The 22,389-nt window shown below is 39.9% G+C and overlaps 1 protein-coding gene across 6 annotated transcripts in view; it reads right to left on the bottom strand.

The window, feature by feature from the left end:
- Window positions 1-18,446, bottom strand: part of igsf9bb (immunoglobulin superfamily, member 9Bb) — a 635,068-nt gene extending 616,622 nt beyond the window's left edge. For all 6 annotated transcript variants that reach the window (XR_007250530.2, XR_007250531.2, XM_048562092.2 and 3 more), the window contains exon 1: window positions 18,137-18,446. Coding sequence is in view for 4 of the 6 variants with exons in the window: in XM_048562092.2 (XP_048418049.1) it covers window positions 18,137-18,200 (64 nt within the window). In the remaining 2 variants the exon portion in view is untranslated. The remainder of the gene's footprint in view (window positions 1-18,136) is intronic.
- Between the last annotated feature and the right edge of the window lie 3,943 nt (window positions 18,447-22,389).

Here is a 22,389-nt window from a genome sequence, read left to right as displayed (position 1 = left end):
AACGGTCTACTCCTTCAAGAGCAGTACACGCTAATGACAACTACCAATTCATATCCATTACCACACATGAATGGCTGTTTAAAGAATAAAGTTCATCACCTCTGCACAAACAAAGCAGATTTTCTTTCAATTATTTCACTGGAAGTGGGCATCACTGATGCAGCCACCATTTAGTGGCCATTCCTAATTGCCCTTGGGAAAGCGATCATGAGCAGCCCTTTATAAACGCTGCAGCTCATCTGGTGTAGATGCAGCCACAGTGTTGTCAGGAAATGGAGTTCCAGGATTTTGACCCAGTTTTAAGTCAGGATTGTGAGTGGCTTGAAGGGCAGTTTCAAGGCAGCGGTGTTCCCATGCATCTGCAGCTCCTGTCCTTCTAGATAGTGGAAATCAGAGGTTTGGACAGTGCTATCAAATGTGTCTTGCTGAGTTCTGCAGCATATCTTGCAGATGGTACATGCTGCTGCCTCGCTGTATCAGTGGTGTCAGAGAAAATTTGAAGATGGTGGATTAGTGCTATTCAAATGGAGTGTCTTATCCTGGAGGATGTTGTGCTACTTCAGTATATTCTTCCCAGCTCGTGAACAGCATTCCATCACACTCGTGACTTCTGCCTGCAAATGCTGAAGAGGCTTTGGTGAGTCAGAAGGTGACTTAGTCACTGCAGAATTACCCTATTTTGATCTGCTTTTATAGCAATAGTATTTACGGTCCAGTTCAGTTTATTATCAGTGGTAAACACCAGGATATTCATAGTGGGTAACACAGCAACGTTAATCCCTTTGAACATCAAGGAATGGTAGTTGGATTCCCTTTTGTTAGAAATGGTCACAGTTTGCACTTATGGCATGAACTTACTTTCCACTTATTATCCCAAGATGAAAGTTGAAAATGCTGCACATGAACACACCCTGCTGCTATATCTGAAGAGCTGCGTGTTGTACTGGACATTGCAAATTCGTCAGCAAATGCCCTTAGCTTGCAAATCTCTCCACTTCTGACTTTATGATGTCATCGATGAAGCAGTTGAAGATGGTTGGACCTGAGGAACTACTGCAGTGATATCCTGGAACTGAGGTAGTCGACCTCCAACATCCACAGCCATCTTCTATTATGCTAGATATAACTTCAACCAAGAGTTTTTCCCCAATTCCAATCAACCCAGTTTAACTCAGCTCCTTGATGCTACATTTAGTCAAGTGTGACCTTGATGTCAAGGGCAGTTGCTCTCTCCTTACATTTGGAGTTTTGCTCTTTTTCCATGTTTTGACCAACACTGTAAAGAGCTTAGGAGCTGAGTGGCCCTTGTGGGATCCAACTGACTCTCAGTGACCAATATTATTGTTTCAGTGCTGCTTCAAGAACACCAAGGCCCAAATTAGTTCTGGAGTACCGGTATTATTGAGCAGCTATCTCGGAGTTGCATCATTAACATCATTCATGAAAGTGAGCAAAGCAAAGTAGTTCATAAGCCAAGAGAAATTGTGAAATGTGAGCTTATCGAACTGTTTCAACTGTCCACTTTAATGGTTCAAATCACATAATCACTGGCGAATTCATTCCACCAGCTTTCTTGTCCTGCATTTAATCAGTTCATGCCTGCCGTGTTAACAGCGGATCCTCATGCAAATACTTGCTTCTGGAAAAGCAATTGATTTCACAGGCTCCTAATCCTGAAGCTGTGGTCAAGAAAATTCAACAGCCCACGTGCTCCATAACTACACAGGAGTGTACAAAAACAGGCTTAAAAAACAGTGCAATTGTTTTCCAATGAAGGGCATCAATATGAAACAATGTCTATTCTTGCACCAGAGATGCTATCTGACCTGCTGAGTATTTTCAACATTTCATTTTTATCAGTGAAATAACTTACAGTTGTTTCATTTTGTGAAGGAAATGGTTACGTTTTGTTTTCTGTCACTATAAATATTGGATTTCTTTCTTCAAAATTAACATGTTGGCGGATAATCTTACCAAGAATGCACTTTCAGCCAGTTATGCCACAAAAACTAATATGCAGGCCTTCCAGAGTTATTGAAAAATGTTTTGTTGCAGGGTTGATGGGTCAAGTTAAGCACACATTACAACATCACTCATACCTACAGGAAAAGAAAAGCAATCTCACTGCTGGCTGCCAGCCTGGATTCCTCCAAGAAAACCTTTTGGTTTCACTATACCAAGAACAAATACTTCCACAATATGAAGAATCATTCTTTCTGACAGCAGTGACAAAACCTTTGCCAAATAGTTCTCCCTCAGCCTACTGTGAAAAGGTTTTTCCGCCAACTGGGGATAGTTCAATCGTTAGCACTTAGGTTTATTCTCACTTATTTTGATGAAGATTCATTATCAAGCAGCATTAAACATGAATATTACTCCACATTAATCACAGCCTGCACAGGTTGCATGCTCTTTTGAAACTGAAAGCATTGCATAAAATTTATTTCTTTCAACTGCAAAAGTCATGAAAATGCAGCACTAACTCACTGCAAATATAATTGGCAAAGTGTACAAAAACCCACAGTGTCAATGTACACATAGAATCAGTCAGAAGTACACAAAATGTACAAGCTTATGTGTGCACTAAGCACCATTCTGCTTTGCCTTCTGAAGATTAGGCAGCTAAATTGAAGTTGTCAGTTTTTAGTATTAGTCAGCCAACACATCTTTAAATGAATTCTCAAGCACTGCATGCTGTTCGTGCCATTAACAGCAGTTAAACATTACTTTATATTCATAATTTGCATGCACTCGGTGGGTGCTAGAAACTTATTTTCCAAATGGGCCCCTCAGGTTCTATTAGACTGTTTCTTTTTGAAATTGTTACCTCGTCATCACTTAACAAAATCCAATATGAACACGGCAGATGAAACAAAATATGTACTTTGTCTATCCTTGACTTATTTGGTTTCATTAACAAATCTCCAGCAATGACAAAAATGTGTCAACCGTGCAAGGGTGAACTCCAACATACGAACATCAGAAATAAGAGCAGGAGTAGGCCATTTGGCCTTGAAGTCTGCCCCACCACTGAGCAAGATCATGGGAGATCTGCCCCAAGTCTGAAATCCCCTTATGTGGTGGCTCAGCATAGCTGTCAATGAACATTCCCTCTAAGCTGCATAGCTGCGTACGTACACTGCTGCTCCAACGTTCCATGCACGGCCATTAGTGTGCCAACATGGATTGGCCTCCAGTTCCAAAACCAATGCCAAGGTCTTTGCAGAAGGTAAATTAAGTAGGTGGAATGCTGCTGTTAACTCTCTGGTAGCTGAGAAATCAGTCTGCCACTTTTTCAAATTCTTTCAGTGACCAAGTTTTCATCATTCTCTGGGGTAGAAAATTCCAGACTTTCATTGCCCACTGGGAGATGAATTTCTTCACATCTCAGTTTTAAATGACTGTCTCCTTAGTCAGCAACTTTGTTCCAACGCTTGTGATTTTCCCACTGTAATCTGAGATAAGCTTCAGGGCAAAAGATCTAAAGTTTTACATGGGTAAGAAATATAAGTTTGGATGGAAGATGTATTTTATCAGCTGTCATCAGCTTCATTAAACCAGAGGAAAATTGAAGTGAAGTTTTAGGGTCCCAAATCAAAGTCTCAGAGTAAATGCACCAATTCCACACTCTACTGTAATGCTTCGCGTGGAGAGAGAATGTACAGGTTGGATGACTCACACTGGCAGTGAAGCCCCTCCTTTGAACTTTCTTTGGAAGTTGCTCTGTTGCTGGTCTAGATCCAGAAATATCACTGAAAGGATACCAGGTGTGGCAACTCAGAGATCCAACTAAAGAGGCGGTTTCTCTCTGTTCCACTGGCATCAAGCAAAGAGTGGTAGCTAACATCACCACATGTTATCTTCCTGTTTTGGCTTGACACTAATTCTTCATGTTTTTAATAATTGTACAGAATTGGAAATGACCAAAATTTCTGGCATGAATATGTGCAGTAAAAACTTATTGTGCTCTATTTCTGAATCATGATTGAGCTATTTCTGCACTTCACTGGTGATTTTCTTGCTCAATTTCATAAGTTAACATAATAATTCATGTATCAGAACAAGCTGATCCATCTGAGAAGGATGTCTCACTGATACCTGTGACCTTTCCTCAATGAACCTGTCCACAGAAAGTTATTAGTTTGCTTTCTTTTTCCCCAAAACACCCTGCACTGACCCTACTTTAACAAAAAATATTTCCACATAGTAGTGGAGGATCAATCATTGCTAACAGACCATTAATAGGCCACAAAAGCAATCCACCGCCTTTGGAATTCCTGCAGACATATACAATAATTTACAAATGAGCATAACATTGATCATTTCCTCCACATTAAGAAAGAAAGTTTGATGGAACATTTTTATTGATCAAGCCCAGCATTTTCAAGTATGCACTTTTCCATCACAGGCTGAGGAACCTCATCAATCATCAAAGACTGAGTCTCATCTCATCACTGAATTCCAAATTGCTATTCCCATTCTCTTCCTGTTATGTAAAATTTCCTGATGGAGAACAATCCCAAATTTACTTGTACTTATTTCTACAATGAGCTTTTTGCCACCCATAAAGTGGTGTGGCATGTTTATGAAAGTGTGAAAAAACTACGAAGAGTTAGGCCAGAGCAAACAGGAAGTGTGAAGTTGTTGTTAAATAATGCATGTCCATATGAAACTGGGCTACAAGCCACATGAAAATCCCTTAACTAATTAAAAAGAGCACCATCAGCTTTTTCAGATTGTGTTAAACAGTTCCAACCAGCCAAGGAAGCTAAAGGATGTCCTCTTAAAAAAATGATCGTTTATTGAACTTCTTATCCCAATAAAAATTCTGCTATGATAGCTTGGTTGCTGTCAAAGGACAATCTCATTTTTAATTTGCGGATGATGTATATAGTTTATGTTAAAATATAATAGCAATTGATTTCAAGCAAATTGCTACTTCACTTCAATAAACAGAATGCATGGTGCAAACCTGCAAGTTGCCAGTTTTAACAAATGAGGACTGATGACCAGGTCACAATGACAACATCACCACTTGTATTCATTTATACTTATTTCATAAAGAGAGTTTCTCAATCCAAAAACTGGAATTTCTCTGCATCTGTGAACACTGTCAAGTCACAACACTGGTCAACCTTTATTAACAACCCAGACTTCCAAGTAACAAGTAGCCAATCACATGTTGCAGATTACCCATTGCAAGCTGCTAATGTTAATTGCCTTTTTTCAAAGGATCATAACTTCAATGCATAGATCCCAGATATATTCAAAATCTTGCAAAAGCAGAATTCTCAGCCAAGAACAAAAGACATATTTCTCCAGCTCTCGCTGTCCCTTCATATTTAAATGAAGGTCAAAGATCCAGCATGTACATTTTCCAAAACATTGCACTACCTGTCATAAAATTATTAAAGCACAGAAACCTCCACTTCCAGCTAGTATAACCGTTCAGGTTTGTTTTCAGTTATACAGCTATCACGCGTATGAAATCTTACCACTTAAGTCTCAGCATATCAGAATTGGGCATGTCAAACTAATTTACAAGCAGTTTTAGAATTCCAGTGCACCAAACCAATGCTCAGGCATTCCCTTTCCACATATTTCATAACTGAAACACAACATAGATGTAAAACAACAGAGGCCAGTATCCTATCACTAACTCAGCCTTTATTATCTGTAAGTATTTTACAAAAATCCAATTAAATGACTGGAGTTACTGACAATGCAGTTCTTGACTTTAGCAAAACCTCGTCACAGTCAGCAGGCAGAGCACTAGTATCTCTAACACTATTCTTTTGAATCTGTCAGTCAGGGCTCCCTGATTGGACCAGATTATAAGACCCAATCAGGGAACTCATAAGCTAGGAGGACCAGTTGGCTGATCCTGTTGCAATCACGACAAGATATTAACCACAGAATTCCAGCAAACTAATTTCAAATTTATAGCTTTTATAGCTCATTACATTAAATTGGCAAACAGCCTACTGACTTTCCCCATTCATTTCGATTTCCAAGCATTTCTGTGCGAAAACAACTGATTTATTATTACTTCTTTTGTTTGCATTAAATTGCAATGGTTAAATTAAGTGAGGAGGAAAGATTTGCAAGTTTGCCATTTTAATCTGTTCGTTATAGAAATCCTTACCTAAGCATAAAAGCGTAATAATGCATGTATTAGAACCTAACTGTATCTGTAAGTATTTTACAAAAATCCAATTAAATGACTGGAGTTACCGACAATGCAGTTCTTTGTTACTTGCGAACCACGAAATATGCACTGTTTCCCTAAGTAGGGTAGATGAATGCAGATTGTCGAACACCTCTGGGCTACTTTTAATTAAACTGCATATTCCCTACCAGGCTGAAATAGAAAAGCTACAATTCACTCACCCCCCCTCCTGCTTTGAAGTAGAAACTTTACAAGGGTTGAACAGTGAAATTGAGAGATGGAGTGAAGTACAGAACTACTTTGCAAGCTTTCAGCAAGGCTAAGTTTTGAGCCTTGTGCAGTGTGCTGAAAGTTAAGAGTCAGTTGCTCAAGAGTTGCTTTAGTACAAAGGAAAATGTGGACTTTACGAACAACTATTGAAACTATGGATTGGATTTAATGTAGACATTTGGAATGGATGGCCAGGACCACTTAATTGTGGAAGCAGCCCCTGCTAAGTCTTCTCTGTAACTAATTTCAGTGAATGCTCCCCTGATAAAGTAGGAGAGCGGGAGGGTCTGAAGTAGGATTCCCCGTCATAGGCAATGGTATATGAATTATGTTCATTAAGGAAATAATTGATGCCCCTTATTTCTGAGCCCATGACAAATCATTGTCGACTCAGGCTTTAAAGGGGTGAAGTGTGGGCTTTCACCTTCCTGTGGAAACCCAGCAGACATTACTGAATTTGTGGAAACCTTATTGAGATTGCAGAGGGGGGTTCCTTGTTGTCAGGCACTTTGATCAAGGGCCTTCAGGAATACAGGCTGCAGAAATCCATCCCCATGTCCATGTCTCTGACTTTCCTACACCTGTTTCCCTATGATCCTAAGCCAATAATCCACATCACATCTGTGCAGACCTTTGGCCTGGGGTCCCAGGATAATCCTGGGCCTCTACTGGGTGCATTAAAACTGCAGCCACCATTACCAATAGCATTGGCAGCAATGAGGAGTTGCTGGCCCTGAGGAATCAGCTGCTCTATATGGACAGTACTTCTGTCACCAGGGGTCTTCAATCACAGGGACAGTTCAATGGTGGCCACCTAATTGTCTGAAGTGCTATTAATTTTGTCAGACTTTCCCTACTTGCCCATCACAGGTCTGTGGAGCATTCCTCACTGATCTCCAACTCCTAGGTGAAACCTCCATTGGGTCTGACAGATTCCTGGTTTATGAATTTGGAAGGAGAACAAGGAGACTGAATTCTAGGTTTTAATCCAACCTCAACCCAACTGGAAAACTGATAACATCACCCATACCACTGGTTTTACCTTCTCTGTTGACTTCCATACACAGTTTCAAGCTCAATTTAAAACAACATTCTATACGGTGGCGGCACGGTGGCTCAGTGGTTAGCTCTGCTGCCTCACAGTGCCAGGGACCTCGGTTCGATTCCACCCTTAGGCAATTGTCTGTGTAGGGTTTGCACATTCTCTCCGTGTCTGTGTGGGTTTCCTCTGGGTGCTCCGGTTTCCTCCCACAGTCCAAAGATATGTATGCTAGGTGGATTGGCCATACTAAATTGCCCCTAGGTGTTCAGGGATGTGTAGATGAGGTGGGTTATAGCAGTGTCGGTCTGGGTAGGATGCTTTGAGGTTCGATGTGGACTGGCTGGGCTGAAGAGCCTGCTTCCGCACTGTAGGGAGTCTATGTATATAATTCCCTGTGCTTCCCACCCAGCAGGTTAGGTCTAAACATGTCCCTTGTCCCAACTTGTCCATTTGGATAAACAGAACAAACTTCTCTGCATTTAAATGGGCAACCTGGAGAGATTGTTTATAGGTGTTAAAAAGTAATTTGTGGGACAGAGAGAATAAAGCAAATCATTTCAGATCCCAGTTCAGCAGCACAGGGAGATTCAATACTCATGGTTATGCAGGGTAAGTTTGGGACAGACATCAGTGTTATAATTCAATACCTTTGCCAATTTTCATTATCTATGACTAGAGTTTCCATAAGCAAACCCAAATCTCTTTTGACTTGACATTTATCATATTATGCATGGAGCTAAGTAAGAGTAATATGCTGTCGAATTAACAGTTACTATCCTATCACATCGCACCTGTTATTTTTCTGCACCAGTTATTGCCGAGCAACACAGCATGTGTTCCTGGATATGCCAAAAGGCCAAAAATATAGTAACTTCAAACTCAATAGCCAAACTTTTGCAAAAACCTGAAAGTGAACATCACAAAACTTTGGCTATATAACATTTGACAATATTTTAGACTATTCCAAAAAATAATGGCCAGAAATAGATTTGGAACTTTTAATATTTGATGAACTTCATGAAAATGCTTCCTTTCGCCCTAGTCTGACTCACCATTGAATTGCAGCAAAGAAGTAAGGAATTCCAGCAACACATTTACTTTTGTAAGGAGATTTTTGATATCTCAAGCAAAGTAATTGTGTCAAACTGGGCATATAGACAATTTTAACTGACAGGCAAGTAGCTCTATGCTTCCAATATTTAAATGGTTTTGACCATCACTGACATTTACTCTATATATGCTGGCTGATCCCTACGGGATAGTTTAACATTAAATTCACATGCGTATTCTTACAAAATTAGAGAACTGCTAATATTAATAGCCCATAAATACAGGCAATTTGAAATATTTTGAGGAATCTGGCTTTTTTCTCCTTAAGGATGGTCTCTCAGCAGATTTTGGTATTAGTCACCACTAAAATAAATGATTTTCTGATTACATCTAATTTGGCTCCAATTCAAAGCTCACATGAAAATGATATGACATTGAGATTTTATGAATTTCCCAGCATTTTGCTGTTTGGATTACGAAATATTCCTTTACACAGTTTGGAACTGGAATTGGTTCAGAGAAGGTTGGTTGAAGGTAAAACAGAGACTTATTATGAAAACGACCGCTGGTAAATTTGGGAAACAGTGAACTGGTATTCTGAAACTAACTATGATCAAGAACCAGGAAAACTTTCTTCATCCAGTCCTCTTATAGTTCTATTGACTAATGAATCAAAACAGATCATCACTGAGTACATTATATCCCACTATCCTTATTGTAGACCACCAATTTGCTACTAGTTTGTGGTGTAAGCTAAACTTGAGTCATCAACTTGCCTAACTTTGAGTTGTCAGTTGAAAATGCTAATTTATTCATCATCAGTTTGCTGAGTCACAGTGACCTGTGATGTTCCATATGGTTTGCCTCCAGTTTTATTAGAGTTTTTAAAAACAAACTTATTTTAGGAAGCAAATGTTCTAAGGCAAAATAATTAAGTAGAGTGCTGTTAGATTGAGATTTTGCAAATGGAATTAATTCAAAGTAGATTCACAGTATTGCAGTCATTATTCACAAGTACATAAACTGGGCACTACAAACTCATAGCAGAAGTTTCTAGGTTGTAATACTAGATCAAGCCATATGCTCAGTTTTCCAATTAGAAGAATTTCTAATTGTGCATCCAAAACTGGGTATTTTTCCTTATTTTTAAACCTTAGTTCAGTTGCCAGATTACTGATATCACACCACTAAATAAAACAAACATTAATAATTCTGACATCAGGAGATACCTTAGCCACAGGAGAAACAAACTGGGAAAGAAACACAACTACCATTTAATAACAACACTGAGAATCTTTGGACATCCTGAAGCATTTCAAAGTCAATTAATTTTAAAGTGTAATCACTGATGTTCTGCTGGAGGCACAATAGCTGGTAAATAACAAACTCAGTTAAATGACAGGCTAATAACTTGCGTTATGATTGACCAGGTCACCAGAAGGATTCTTCTTTGAATGATGTCATGGGACTTCTTTTCATCTGCTCACTGCCTCTATTTAAGCACTCATCCTAAGAAGCCTCAAGAATGTAGTATCTCCTCAGTGCTACAGTGACATGTCAGCCAAACTGTGAATTCAAACACTGGAGTAAGAAGAAGCAACAAAAATAAGAATGCCACCTGCAGAATTGGTGCTACAAGTGATTTGTCATGTATTACACTCCTGAATTTAAAACACAGAAATTACTCAATCTAAGCCAGGCCATCAAGATAAAATGAGAAGCCATGCAGATATACAAGCCTCACAGGTACACAAGTCTCACTCAAGATCTTGGACTGAGTTTGTGTCATCAACTTAAATTCTCAGTTGGGCAGTGAGAAAAGCTTTTCTTCCTCAAAGATATCTAGGCAATGTTAAGGCACACAAATTCAGATGTGACTTTAGTCTTCCAACTATAATTCCATGAGTTCCATGAAGAACAGACTTTGGTTGCTCAAGGACATACTCATAGCAAGAACAAAAGAATGGGAAACATCCCATCCATTGCAGGACCACTTACTACTGAGCAGCATTGGACAGCACAAGCGTTAAGAGGGAAATACCATGAATGGAGAATTGAATGAACATACCCACTATTTCTCAAGAATGTTTTTCAAACTAGTTGGGAAGAATTGCATTTCTGTTCTTGTCAGAGCTAACAGACACATATTTTACAATATCTGACAGACCAGCTCAGGAAAATTCTCAAATGTCTTGAAATGTAAGCCATGCATTGCACACCATACCAGTGCCAAAAACCATGAATGCCATAAATTGTAGCAGTGCCATAAAATGTTACTTCATCTTGGCCAAAACCTGGCAGAGCCACTCAAAAGTTTCAAAGTCTTTTAGCTGTGACTATTCAATGCACACAATGTACATTTGATTGATTTATTCTCTGGAACGCTCACTTCAAACATAAAAAAAACAGCAGGTTTTCCTAAATTCTTCTTGTAAGGCAACAGCATTCAAAGAAACACAGCTGCCAAACTGACCACTTCACAAATCTAATAATGACAATGGAAATTCAAACCCAAATGAATTTACAATTAAAACTTGTATGGACATACTGATGTTTAGTATTATGCTATGTTCATAAGAGCAGACAAAGAAGAATTCAGAAATAGACATGTTTCATTCATTTTATGAAACAGACATGAACCAATCTTTCTTTCCTTGTAAATTTCCATATGACAATTATTAGCTGACATAAAACCCATGATTTTCACTTTAAATTCACATCAAACAACAGTAGCACTACTACAATGTGTCAACTGGTACTCAGCTCGTAGCACAGTCACGTCTAAGTCACAAAGTTCTGTGCATAGGTCCAACTGCAAAACCCGAGTACAAAAATCAAGCCTGACACACTAGTGCAGTATTGAGGGTGCATTACACTGTCACAAGTGCTGTCTTTCTGAAGAAATGCCCAAATAAGAGCTCATCTGCCTGCTTGAAGAACATCAGGGGAGTTATCCCAGGTATCCTGTCCAAAGTCTATCCCTCAATCTAAACCATAAAGAAACAGATTATCGGGCCATTGTCAGATTGCAGTTTGTTGCAGTTTGTTGAATGCAAATCGACTGCAATGTTTCCTTCATTTCAACAGTGGCTTCTCATCCAAACGTATTTAACTGTCTGTAAAGTGCTTTGAGATGCCCAGTGGTTGTGAGAAACACTATATGAATACAAGCCTTTCTTTTTTTATGTAACATTTACAAGCAGCAGGAGCCAACTCTTATAACTGACCGACCATGTAGCAATTACTTTTCAGGACATGTTAGATTTCAGGCAAGAAGAATGCTTGCCAATCATTGTCAAGCTATTGAAGTGTTCATAATGCAAATCAAGTTGCAAAGCCAAATAGTTGGGTTGCTGGGTTGCTGGCTGCTCACATGGCAAAAGAATTTTTGGCCAAGGAAAAATCAGGAATTTTCATCTTTATTTCCATCTCTGCAATGTAGAAAATTAAAATGTGAAGTTATTTTCCTATACCAAAATTCAACATCTGTTTCCGTTACTGAACTAATAATCCAAAGAATATATAATATATAACATAATATATATAATATTTTTACTCATCAGAAAATTATGTAACATGTTCAGAGAACTGTGACTTTACAATCCTGAACTTTTATTTTCCAATTATTCTGCAGCCAAAATGGTTCTGAATTTAAAACGTGCCTTAAGCATCCTGTAACATTAATAGCACATTGGCTTGTACCTTACAAAACAATGGAGTCAATTAGGGTAAGTAGCTGAATAAATGTTTTTGATCGGTATTATATGATAGAAATCACATAGATTACTTGGCAGCTGCAAAGCATCATTCCTAAGAGGGCTAATTGATTTGTCTGCATGTGGCAGCTGCTAGTGGCTCATTGAGGGCGACATTGCTTTGGCGATAATTTTAGGAACAATTGTGAAACACATTATTAAGCACAGACATCTGAAGCATATCGCCATTTTTCATGCCAGCTAACCTATCCCAAGAGATGACATTCATATTACGATCACGTTAACTAATGCCATCTCAGCATCATTGCTTTGCCACCTGAAGTAGTTCACTAATTTATTCAGACCATTCACTATCTCTGGGATTTCCTTTGTGACTTTCATCTTTATGAATCACTATATTCAGGTGTTTGACCTGGGAAAACTTCCACGACTTAGGCATTAACTGTTTTGTGTACAAGAATAACTGAGACAGTAACTGCTCCTGATTTACAGCATCTGCAGTTTTTTTGGTTTTTAATAACAGACACAAAACTGATTATAAAACAAAATATATTTACACTCAGTTTTATGGATAGGCTAAACTGCCAGCTTCAGTAGTTTTTGATCAGAACATCACAATACCTTCGTAACAAGCAGACCTACCTTTGAGATTTCATATATTTTACACCCTTTCAAAATTTTAATGATAAACTATTTTATAAATTAAGGAAATGTTATTTGGTATGCTGTACTGTATGTCCCCTGTCAATGTATTATGGTCAGTCATTCAAGGCTATTTTTTTAGGCAAACAGAACATTGAATGCATATGGTGTGTGGTGAATGTGACAATTCACTTCACAGGCTTGCTTTTCTGGGCATTCTTGCTTTCTATAATGGTTACTGAAAATTTTCACCAATATCCTGCTCAAAACAGTTACTCACATAGTAAGCACTAACCATGAACCAATCAAATGTCCTCAAGATCCTCAGCCTATATGACACCTTGATGTGAAAATGTTAACAGGCACCCACACAATCATAAGATTAAACAAAAAGTTGGACAGGACTCCAATCCTGACACCCAGTGCCCATAAATGTCAAGATACGTACACTTCAGCGTCAGGAGTTTCTTGATGTGATGCATAAGCTATATGGGACAGCTGAGATAAGCTGGTTGCTCTATCCCTGACCCAGATTTTTCATATGTTTTGTAAAAATATATATCTGATTATTTGTTCTTTTATTGTTTGTGGGATCCCACTATGTGAAAGTTAGTCACGATGTATGTTTTCAGAAAGAAGAAATGCATTGCGGAAGGACGTAAAAGAAGGATTTAAATCACCTTGGAACACAATCAGAATGTGACAAAGTGTTAGAGATTTTTTGAAAAAAGCAGTTTCTTCCACAATAAAAAGCTGGGTGCAACAGTGAGGCCTCTCAGATAAATTGTTAAACCATGGCATCACTCAAAGGACAGCAGGGAAGTATTTCAGGTGTCCTAGGTAACCTTTATGTCCAAGTCAAAATTGTCAAAATTATATCATGGTGAATGGGCAAAGATGTGGACAATGGAGTACCATGTAAGAAAATGTGAAATTGTCCATTTTGACAGAAGGAAAATTAAAGTAAGTATGCTATCTAGATGGTGACAGATCACAAAGCTCTGAGATGCAGCGGGATCTGATTTCATTGTGCATAAATCACAAAAGGTTAGTGTGCAGGTACAGCAAGTAACTAGGAAAACTAATAGAATCTTATCATTTCATGTGGGGGGAATTTAATATAAAAGTAGAGAGGCAATGTTTCAGTTATATAGGGCTCAAATGAGACCACACCTGAAGTACTGAGCACATTACTTGTTATCTTATTTATATAATTATATAAATGTACTGGAGTTCAGAGAGGGTTTATTGGACCAATACCTGGAATGGGGCATCACCATGTGAATTGACAGGGTAGGCTTTAGCCCATATAGTCGTACAGTCATACAGCATGGAAACAGACTCTATGGTCCAACCAGTCCATGCTGAACATAATCTCAAATAATGTAGCCCCACCATCCATTTGAGTTTAGAAGAGTAAGAGCTGATTTGTTTGAAACATATAAACTTTGGAGGGGATTTTGCATGGTGGATGTGGAGAGGATATCTCCTCTTATAGGACAACCTTGAACCAAGAGCCATTCTTAGAAAATATAGTAGTCTCCTATTTAAATCAGAGATGAGGGAAAACTTTTCTCTTGACAAAAAGAAGTGAGTCAGTGGAAATCTCTTTTTCAAAATATGGCTGAGCCAGAACTGTTGAATATTTTAAAGACAAACATAGATAGATTTGTGTTAGGTCAGAGGGTGGAACATTCCAGGACAGGCATGAATGTGAATTTGAGGTTAAATGGTGGAGTATTGAATCATGGAGCAGGCTTAAGGAACTGAATGGTCTACGCTTGCTCCTAATTCACATTTTTTTTTACCAATTATTGTTACCAATTATCTGTTCTATTATTATCTCTACATTTCTCCACATTACAATAGTGTATGTAATTTAAAATAGCATTTCTTTGCTTGTGAAATGCTTATGAATGTCCTTGGGTCATGGAATACACTGCATAGATTTAAAATTGTTCTATCTTTTTATGTACTAGTATCTTAGACATTCAAATGAGTAACATTCCAAGCTGTTAAAAGTAGCTAAGTGATGCTAATATGTCCACCCAGGACTACAGAAGTGATTCAATGTAAAAATGTGCCTGCAACAGCTTTTAAAAAATGGCCCTCAGTTGAAGTATAATATCCTGGATTAAGCTATCCTGACCTTTCCACCCTGTTTGTCACTTCAGCACATTTATCCCGCACTCAGGCTTTCCACTAACCGGGGAAACGACTTAAGTTTTTTTTTAAACAAATAAAGACAGATCAGTAGAAGTTCTACCAACAACAGCTAACCTAGAAAGTTATACTGGATAGAGCACTGTTCCAGTGTCTTTATAGTTAGAATTTGTTAAATCAAATAAGAGCAGAGCTCTCTGATTAAAACAAAGTGTAAAAGCAGTCTTGTCAAATTCTCTCTCATCTAATTTTTCTTCACTGGAATCACAAACCATTCAGTGAGGCTGCAGTTCCAGTCAATAGTAATGTGCAGAGTCTCCTTCAATTCTTAATTATTCCAGCTGTGAGATTGGGCAGTGAATGTCAAAGGCTGTTTGACTTGACAGATATAATCTTCATTGACTGTGGATGCCAAGTAGTCAAGAATGCCAGATCATTTTGTGATCATCTGTGCAACGTCATGGATGCTGATTATAGTACCTTAATGCCATCCTAGGTGAAAGTTCTAAGTCAACAACAAACCAGGTGAAAAGGGTAAGTCTCTGCATCTACATGTACCCCACTATCTGATTTTAACCCACTGAGGGGTTAAACAGATTTGGGCCTCCATGCAAAAACTCACTTAAAGAGATGGTCTGAACCTTTACTGGAGAGAACATGGTTAGGAATACTGGAAAAAAAATTCTGTATCTGTCACCCAAAGCTATTAAACTCAAAATTGGTTGCTACCATACATGCTGCAGAGGGCTGATTCATGAGAGAGAGAAAAATCAGCATCTAACCCACCTACTAAACCAGGGAGTAGACATCCAAATCTGACCAATAGCATGCTGAACTAGATAGCAACAAGTGCACTGAATAACCTGAGAGGTGTAGGCCTTACAGAACCAGCTTTACAACAGTGGCATCTTGTGATCTGAGTTGGAAAACAAGGCAAAATCCATCTGTTTGAGGCACCACTGTTCTTCAATCTGCTGTGTACCAGACTTTCCCTGCCTTACACAGACAGCACAAATTCTACAAAAATCCAACTCTGACTAAAATTGAGATAAACAATTAGTATGAAATTCAGTCTCTTTCTTACTAATTTCGGGCGGTTTATTTGATTCTAAACAAATTCATAGATATCAGGTCCAATTAGTGCAGAGAAGCCACTGAACGTGATATGAAGAAAAGTGGGATTGCTGACATTGGAAAACAATTAAATCAAACTTTTTCACTTTAATACCTCATACTTATTACTTTATTTGTGGAATCACAGCGCCAACAGTACAATGATTCAAAGAACAGTGGGGGGCATCATTGAGGGCATTTAAAAGCGTGCTCATTTGTCGTGCGGTTAATCATCATTTAAGTGGGACGTTCTGTACTTGGTATTCACACCAGTTACTCACCAGCATCTCTCGCAAGTACATGACGATGTTGTGGCATAGTGGAATGAACAAGGATGATATCACTCACCCCAGTCCCGCATGCAGCTTTGCAAGGTGCCGGGCGGGGGTGAGGATTGACAGTTCGCTGTAAATTCGAGGGGAGTTGGCCGTCAGCAGCTCAACGTTTGGCAAAGGCCCCGGGGATTTCCTCAATCAGGGGCTGCCGAAATATCACTCGCCTGCTGCCTTCGGCCTGGATGTGCAACATCCGCGTTCCGAAATGCGGTGTGCTAATAATTGCATTAAAATCATGAATGCAAAGCAGGACACTGTTTAGCGGTCCATTGCGATGCCTTCGTTCCAGCATCACTGACCTGTGTTTAAGGAGACTCGATAGCGCTTTTAAGGTTAATTCCCATGAGCTTTCGAAACTTGTTTTTTTAAAAAAACTTAAATTGCATTGGTGTCTTGCGGAATTGCCGCGGGACTGAGTTATAAAGTGTTTATTTTTATGATGGCGATGAGCAACGATCCCCCTCCCCGTGACAGTTCAGATGTTCCGGATGTGGATGGTGGATGGAGAACAGGAGCTTGCAATCGAGTCGTGAAGACAACCCAAAGACCGTGTGGCGCGGCTGCAGTGCGCCGACCCGTCTCCGCTCGGGAGCCGCAGCCTCAGGGGCCGCTGCAAACGAGCGGCAGCTCCCTGCTGCGGACACAGCCCGTGCTTCTGGTCGGGAGATTGGCCAAGCTCACTCCAGGGCGCACTCCCGGCCGTTTGTCAGGGAGAAAAAAACATACGCACAGGTGACTTTCCAATCCGCTGTCCCTTCCTGACTTGGTGGGGGGGGGGGGGGGTGTTTGCAACCACTTTCACTGGGGTCAGCCTAGAATCCGCGATTTTCGTTATAATTTTAAAACAGAATGATTTGCAGGTCCACCGATCCTGCAGGTGAAATAGTGGCCTTTCATTTCTCAAAACAAAAAAAAGTGGGGGGGGGGGTTGCGGGGGGCGTTCAGTCAACACTCATCTGAAATAAATCAGGCAACTTCGCTCAGCTGAGTGTTTGAGATATAAGATTTCACTGTACTGTGCCCCGGAGAAACTTCCACTTCTATCGGCGCCGTTCCGCCCCCTACATCACCACACCGCCCCCACTCGCAGCACCGATTGTTCACAGTTCGAGTCAGTTTCCCTGAGACACTGCAGCGAGAGCCTCATCCCACTCCGCAAACAACTGGCTTCGCCAAAAGTTGCTAAAACTGGTACATTTTGGTAGCCACCTACTCCCCACACCTCTCCATCAACCACACAACCCCGACCAACGAGCTGGAGCCTTGAGGGAGATGGGGCGGTTGTGTTTTAGCCAGATAGGTGCAGGCAGGTCTGACACAGGGCGGCCGAGCCGGGGGCAACTTCACCAGAACCGCCAATCAAAGTTTGCTTTCCATTTTTCGACAGCCCACAACTTTTGCAGTGCGCACGTCCATAAACCGGTAACATTTTATACAGACAGAGGTGGGCGGGGGTAGCGTTGCACCGAGCCCACTGCATTTGGATCATTCGCCAGTTCAATGCAGGAAGAATTAATCGTGGCCTTCAAATGTCTACCACAAACTGGCATTCCCCGTCCCCGGAACAGTGACAGCCGCCTCTGTCAGCAGCATCAGTGAATAAACTTGGGGATAATGATATTGAACTTCAACTCACCTTGAGCTGCCGATCCTTTAGTGCTGATTACACCCGCTAGCAAAGTGGCCACATACCAAATCATAGTACTCTTAGCCCACTGTGAGATCTGGCTGGATCATATCTTAGAGCTCTTCACTTTTGGATGTTCCCTGGAAAAGCAATCCCTCCGATGGTGTCTTCTTCATTCTGGTTCTTTTTCTCTTCCTCCACCTCTTCCCCTGCCTCTTGCTCTCTCTGTCTCTCCCCTCTCTGCCTGTCTGAGCCTCTCTCATTCGGTTACATCCCTCTGGGTAGCACTCGCCCTCTCCAAGCTCCTAGCTCTGTGCCAGCGCAGATTCAGACTGGAATTCCCCCCTCCCCTTCCCCCACCCCTCCCCTCCAACATTGATACGACTGCGCTGCCAACCGAACCTGTTGGTGGCCTGGCACAGTGCCCCGCCCTTCTCTGTCCCTGCAGCCCGGCGATTTGCTGCGATGCCGCCTCCGGCTCTGGCGATTGGCGGGGGGGCTCTGTCACTCACGCAGCCGGCGGGGATGGGGCGGGGCTCAGTGCTTGCTTCAAGGTGGGTTGCGCTGGAGAGGCTGGAGCGCCGCAGTATCATGCGCAATAGGACGGAGCGCTTCCAGCTTCAAGCGCCCGCTCCAGCCCCCATCTCCAGCCTTCCAGACGTTTAAAGGTGAATCAGCACCACGCGAAATCCTACCAGGGCATTTTCACAGTATAAAGTTCAGCCGAATTCGTGGGACAGGCGAATAAAGAAGGACACATTTCCCTGCCACCAACTAAATTCACCCTCAGATCCACAATTAATCTAAAAACGCTTAAAAGGTTGCAATCAATTTAATCTAATTCTCATTGCGGGAACCATAAATGTGTGGCTTAAAGTCATCCGGTGTTATTTTATCAAATTGATTTTTCTTTCCCTCATGCACTTACAGAAATTGTGTTACTCAGAATGTACAGGGAAACTAATTCTTAAAGTTACGTTCGAGGAAAAAAAATGATTTCGAGTTAATTGCTATCCAACGGGCAGTCTAATGTGATATGTACACGTACAAAAATCTGATTATGTCAAATTATATGCTGGTGTGTAACACTGGAAAACAGGGATCAAACTGTCTATTGGCATCACGATTATGCTGACTTATGTTCCTTGCTTTGCAAAACTTCCACACTACGGCAGTAAAAAAGCTTTTCAAATCAGTGTGTTCGCAATTTTGGTGCGTTCAACATTTCTGTTACACGCATGGGAAAGTCTGATTTTATCTGAGCAGAATGGGGAACCATTAGACAACAGAAATAAACTACAGCAACCTGCATTTATCCACAGTACTATGAAAAAAAAAACTCAAGGCACGTCTGAAGTACAAAGAAAAGTTGTCGAGTTAAACAAGCAGGCGTTGAAAGGTTGGATAAAATATTAGTCAAAGTGTTGGGTTTTAAGAAGAACAGCAAATCATATTTATTTAGCATCTTCAATAAATTCCAAGATACCTTAGAGGAGAATTATAAAACTAAACATGACCTTGAGCCTCATAAGCTGGCATTTGGTCAGACGATCAAAAACTTAGTCAAGAGTATTGGTGTTAAGAAACGTCACAAAGGAGGAAAATATTAGAGTTGGAGATTTATAATTAGGGAGGACATTCCGGAGCTCAAGGCTCACACAACTGGAAGCACAGCCACCAATGTTGGGTGAAGCAATTAAAATCAGGAATGATCAAAAATCGAAAATTAGAGGAGTGTAGACATCTCGGAAACTGTAGAAGTGGAAGAGATTAGAGAGGTAGGGCGGAACAAGATCAAGGGAGAGTTTTAAAAAAAATAACACGAGAATTTTAAAATGAAGGCACAACCATATATTGGTGATAGGAAACACACAGTAATGGATGAAGATTGTTTTCATTTGGGAAGGGATAAGATTCAGCATGGGATTTGCCAGGGATTGATATTGGGTTTTTTTTTGCTAATATATATTTTTAAGTATCAGGGACTTGGTGTTTCGAGGACAATTTCAAAGTTGCCAATTAGCACAAAATTTGTAAGAATTGTAAACTGTGATTAGGTAATTCCAACTTGGTCGGTGATCCAGGACGGGAGAGTGTGATTGTAAGTGAGCCAGGTAGGGGGCCAAAGAAATAGTTCTTGAGGAGTCTTTGTCCTTGCAATTGTCCAACAGATAGAAAGCTTTCATTAGCAGTGTGAACAAGTGGGCACACTCTAGGGAGGATAAGTGAATTGACCATGCAGCCATGATTCAAAAGATCCATTCAAGTGGAGGGAGAAAATCAGAACAAGGTGAAACAGGGGACCAGTGCAATTATTGGGATAGACACTGTTTTTTGCAGCCATGAATTTGAGTCCTGAAGATCCTAGTGCCAGAGTTAATGACAACTCAGGACTGGAGAGGAGCTTGCTGCGGAAGTACAGAGAATTAGTTGTCATTATCTGCATCGGTATGAATGACTTTGATAGAACTGGAAAAGAAGTTCTGCTGAAGGATTGTGAACAATTAAGAGCTAAACTAAAAAGCAGGTCCTCCAAGGTGATAATCTTCAGAACACTACCTCAGCCACAGGCAAACTGGTACAGGAAAAACAAAGGCAAGGAGTTAAATACATGATTTAAAGAATGGTGTGCCAGGATTGGGTTTCAGTTCTTGGCACACTGACAACACCATTGGGCTGGAAGAGTGTTGTTCTGGTGAGACAGGCTTCTGTTGAACTGTGCTGCAACCACTGTCCTGATGAATCAAATAACTAGGGTTGTAGAGGAGGACTTATGATTAATCGGAGGAAGGAATAAATGGATTTTCAAATCAAAACAGTATTGTGGCTTTGCAGGGATCTATTTTGATAATAATACCCAAGGGGACAGGAAGAGTCAGCGTATACAGGCATAAAAAACCAGCACATTAGGTTAAGAGTTGAAAACATGACAAAAAGGCAGAATTATTGTTCCCTCACTTAAATGCACATAGTTAATAGAACAAAATAAATGAAATAATGATACAGATAGAAGGTTAATGGGCACGATTGTATAGCCTTTATGAAAACATGCTATAAGATCAAAGCTGGGAACTAAGACTTCAGGGGAATGTAATATTTTGAAAGGACAGGCAGGAAGAGAAGAGTAGCAGGATTACTTTGTTAGTACAAGATGAAATAAGAATGACAACAAGAAATGATCTAGCATCAGATGATGTACAATCCATATGGTAGAGGTAAAACTAGAGAAAATAGATACTGGCAGGAGTAATCTAGAGGCCCCCTTAAAGTAGCTGTTCCACAAGATAGAGAGTTAATAATGAGCTAACAAAGGCATGTAAAAAACACAAAGCTGTGTATTAATCATGGGGACTTTAATCTTGATGTAGATTGGGAAAATCAAATTAGCAAAGGTAGTCATGAGACAAATTTCATAGAGTGTATTTGGGACCATTTCCTAAACCAATATGCTGTGGATCCAACCAGGAATTAGGGCATTTTAGATCTGGCAATGCATATTCAGGCAGATTTAATACATTATTTCAGGTTAAAAGTTTCCTAGGGAAATATGGCTGTAATATTTTAGAACGTAGCATTCAGTTTGAATGTAAGAAACTTGGATAAGAAACAATTAAACTAAACTTAAGATAATATAATTACGTAAGTATAATTAATAAGAAGGTGTAAGATAACAGAGTGGGCTAATGAGGACCAGGAAAGAAGCTAGCATTAAAGATGAAGAAGAACAATGTCAGACATAAGAAAATGTTTCTTGACATTTAGTGACAATAAAAAAATAGTATGGGATGGGATAAACAGGCTATGGTTACACAAGGAAGTTAAGAATAAAATCAAACTGAAAGAAAAAAAGTACAATGTGACAAAGACTACTGTTAAAACAGAGGATTCAGAAAGCTTTAAAAGTCAACAAAAGGTGTCCATAAATAAGAAAGAGGCAGAATACAAATAATGAGGCTATTCAGTAAAAGAAATAATAAGAGCTTCTTTAAATGTATAAAAAAGAAAATGGTGGTCAAATGAAGGTGTGCCCCTAGAGAATGAGGCTGGGTAAATAATAACGGAGAAACAGGAAATCGTAGAAGAGTTGAATAAATAATTTGCATTAGTCTCCATATTGGAAGACACTAATATTGTTACCAAAATATTAAATAATCAAGGGTCTAAATAAGAAACCACCAGAGGACAATCCTTCAGAAACTACTGGGCTAAAGGCTAAAAAGTCCCCCCGGACTTAATGTTTGCATCCTAGGACTTTAACGGAA

The sequence above is a fragment of the Stegostoma tigrinum genome, chromosome 32, assembly GCF_030684315.1.
Source record: "Stegostoma tigrinum isolate sSteTig4 chromosome 32, sSteTig4.hap1, whole genome shotgun sequence".
Taxonomy (NCBI): Eukaryota; Metazoa; Chordata; class Chondrichthyes; order Orectolobiformes; family Stegostomatidae; genus Stegostoma; species Stegostoma tigrinum.
This window is presented reverse-complemented; position numbering and strand designations above follow the sequence as displayed.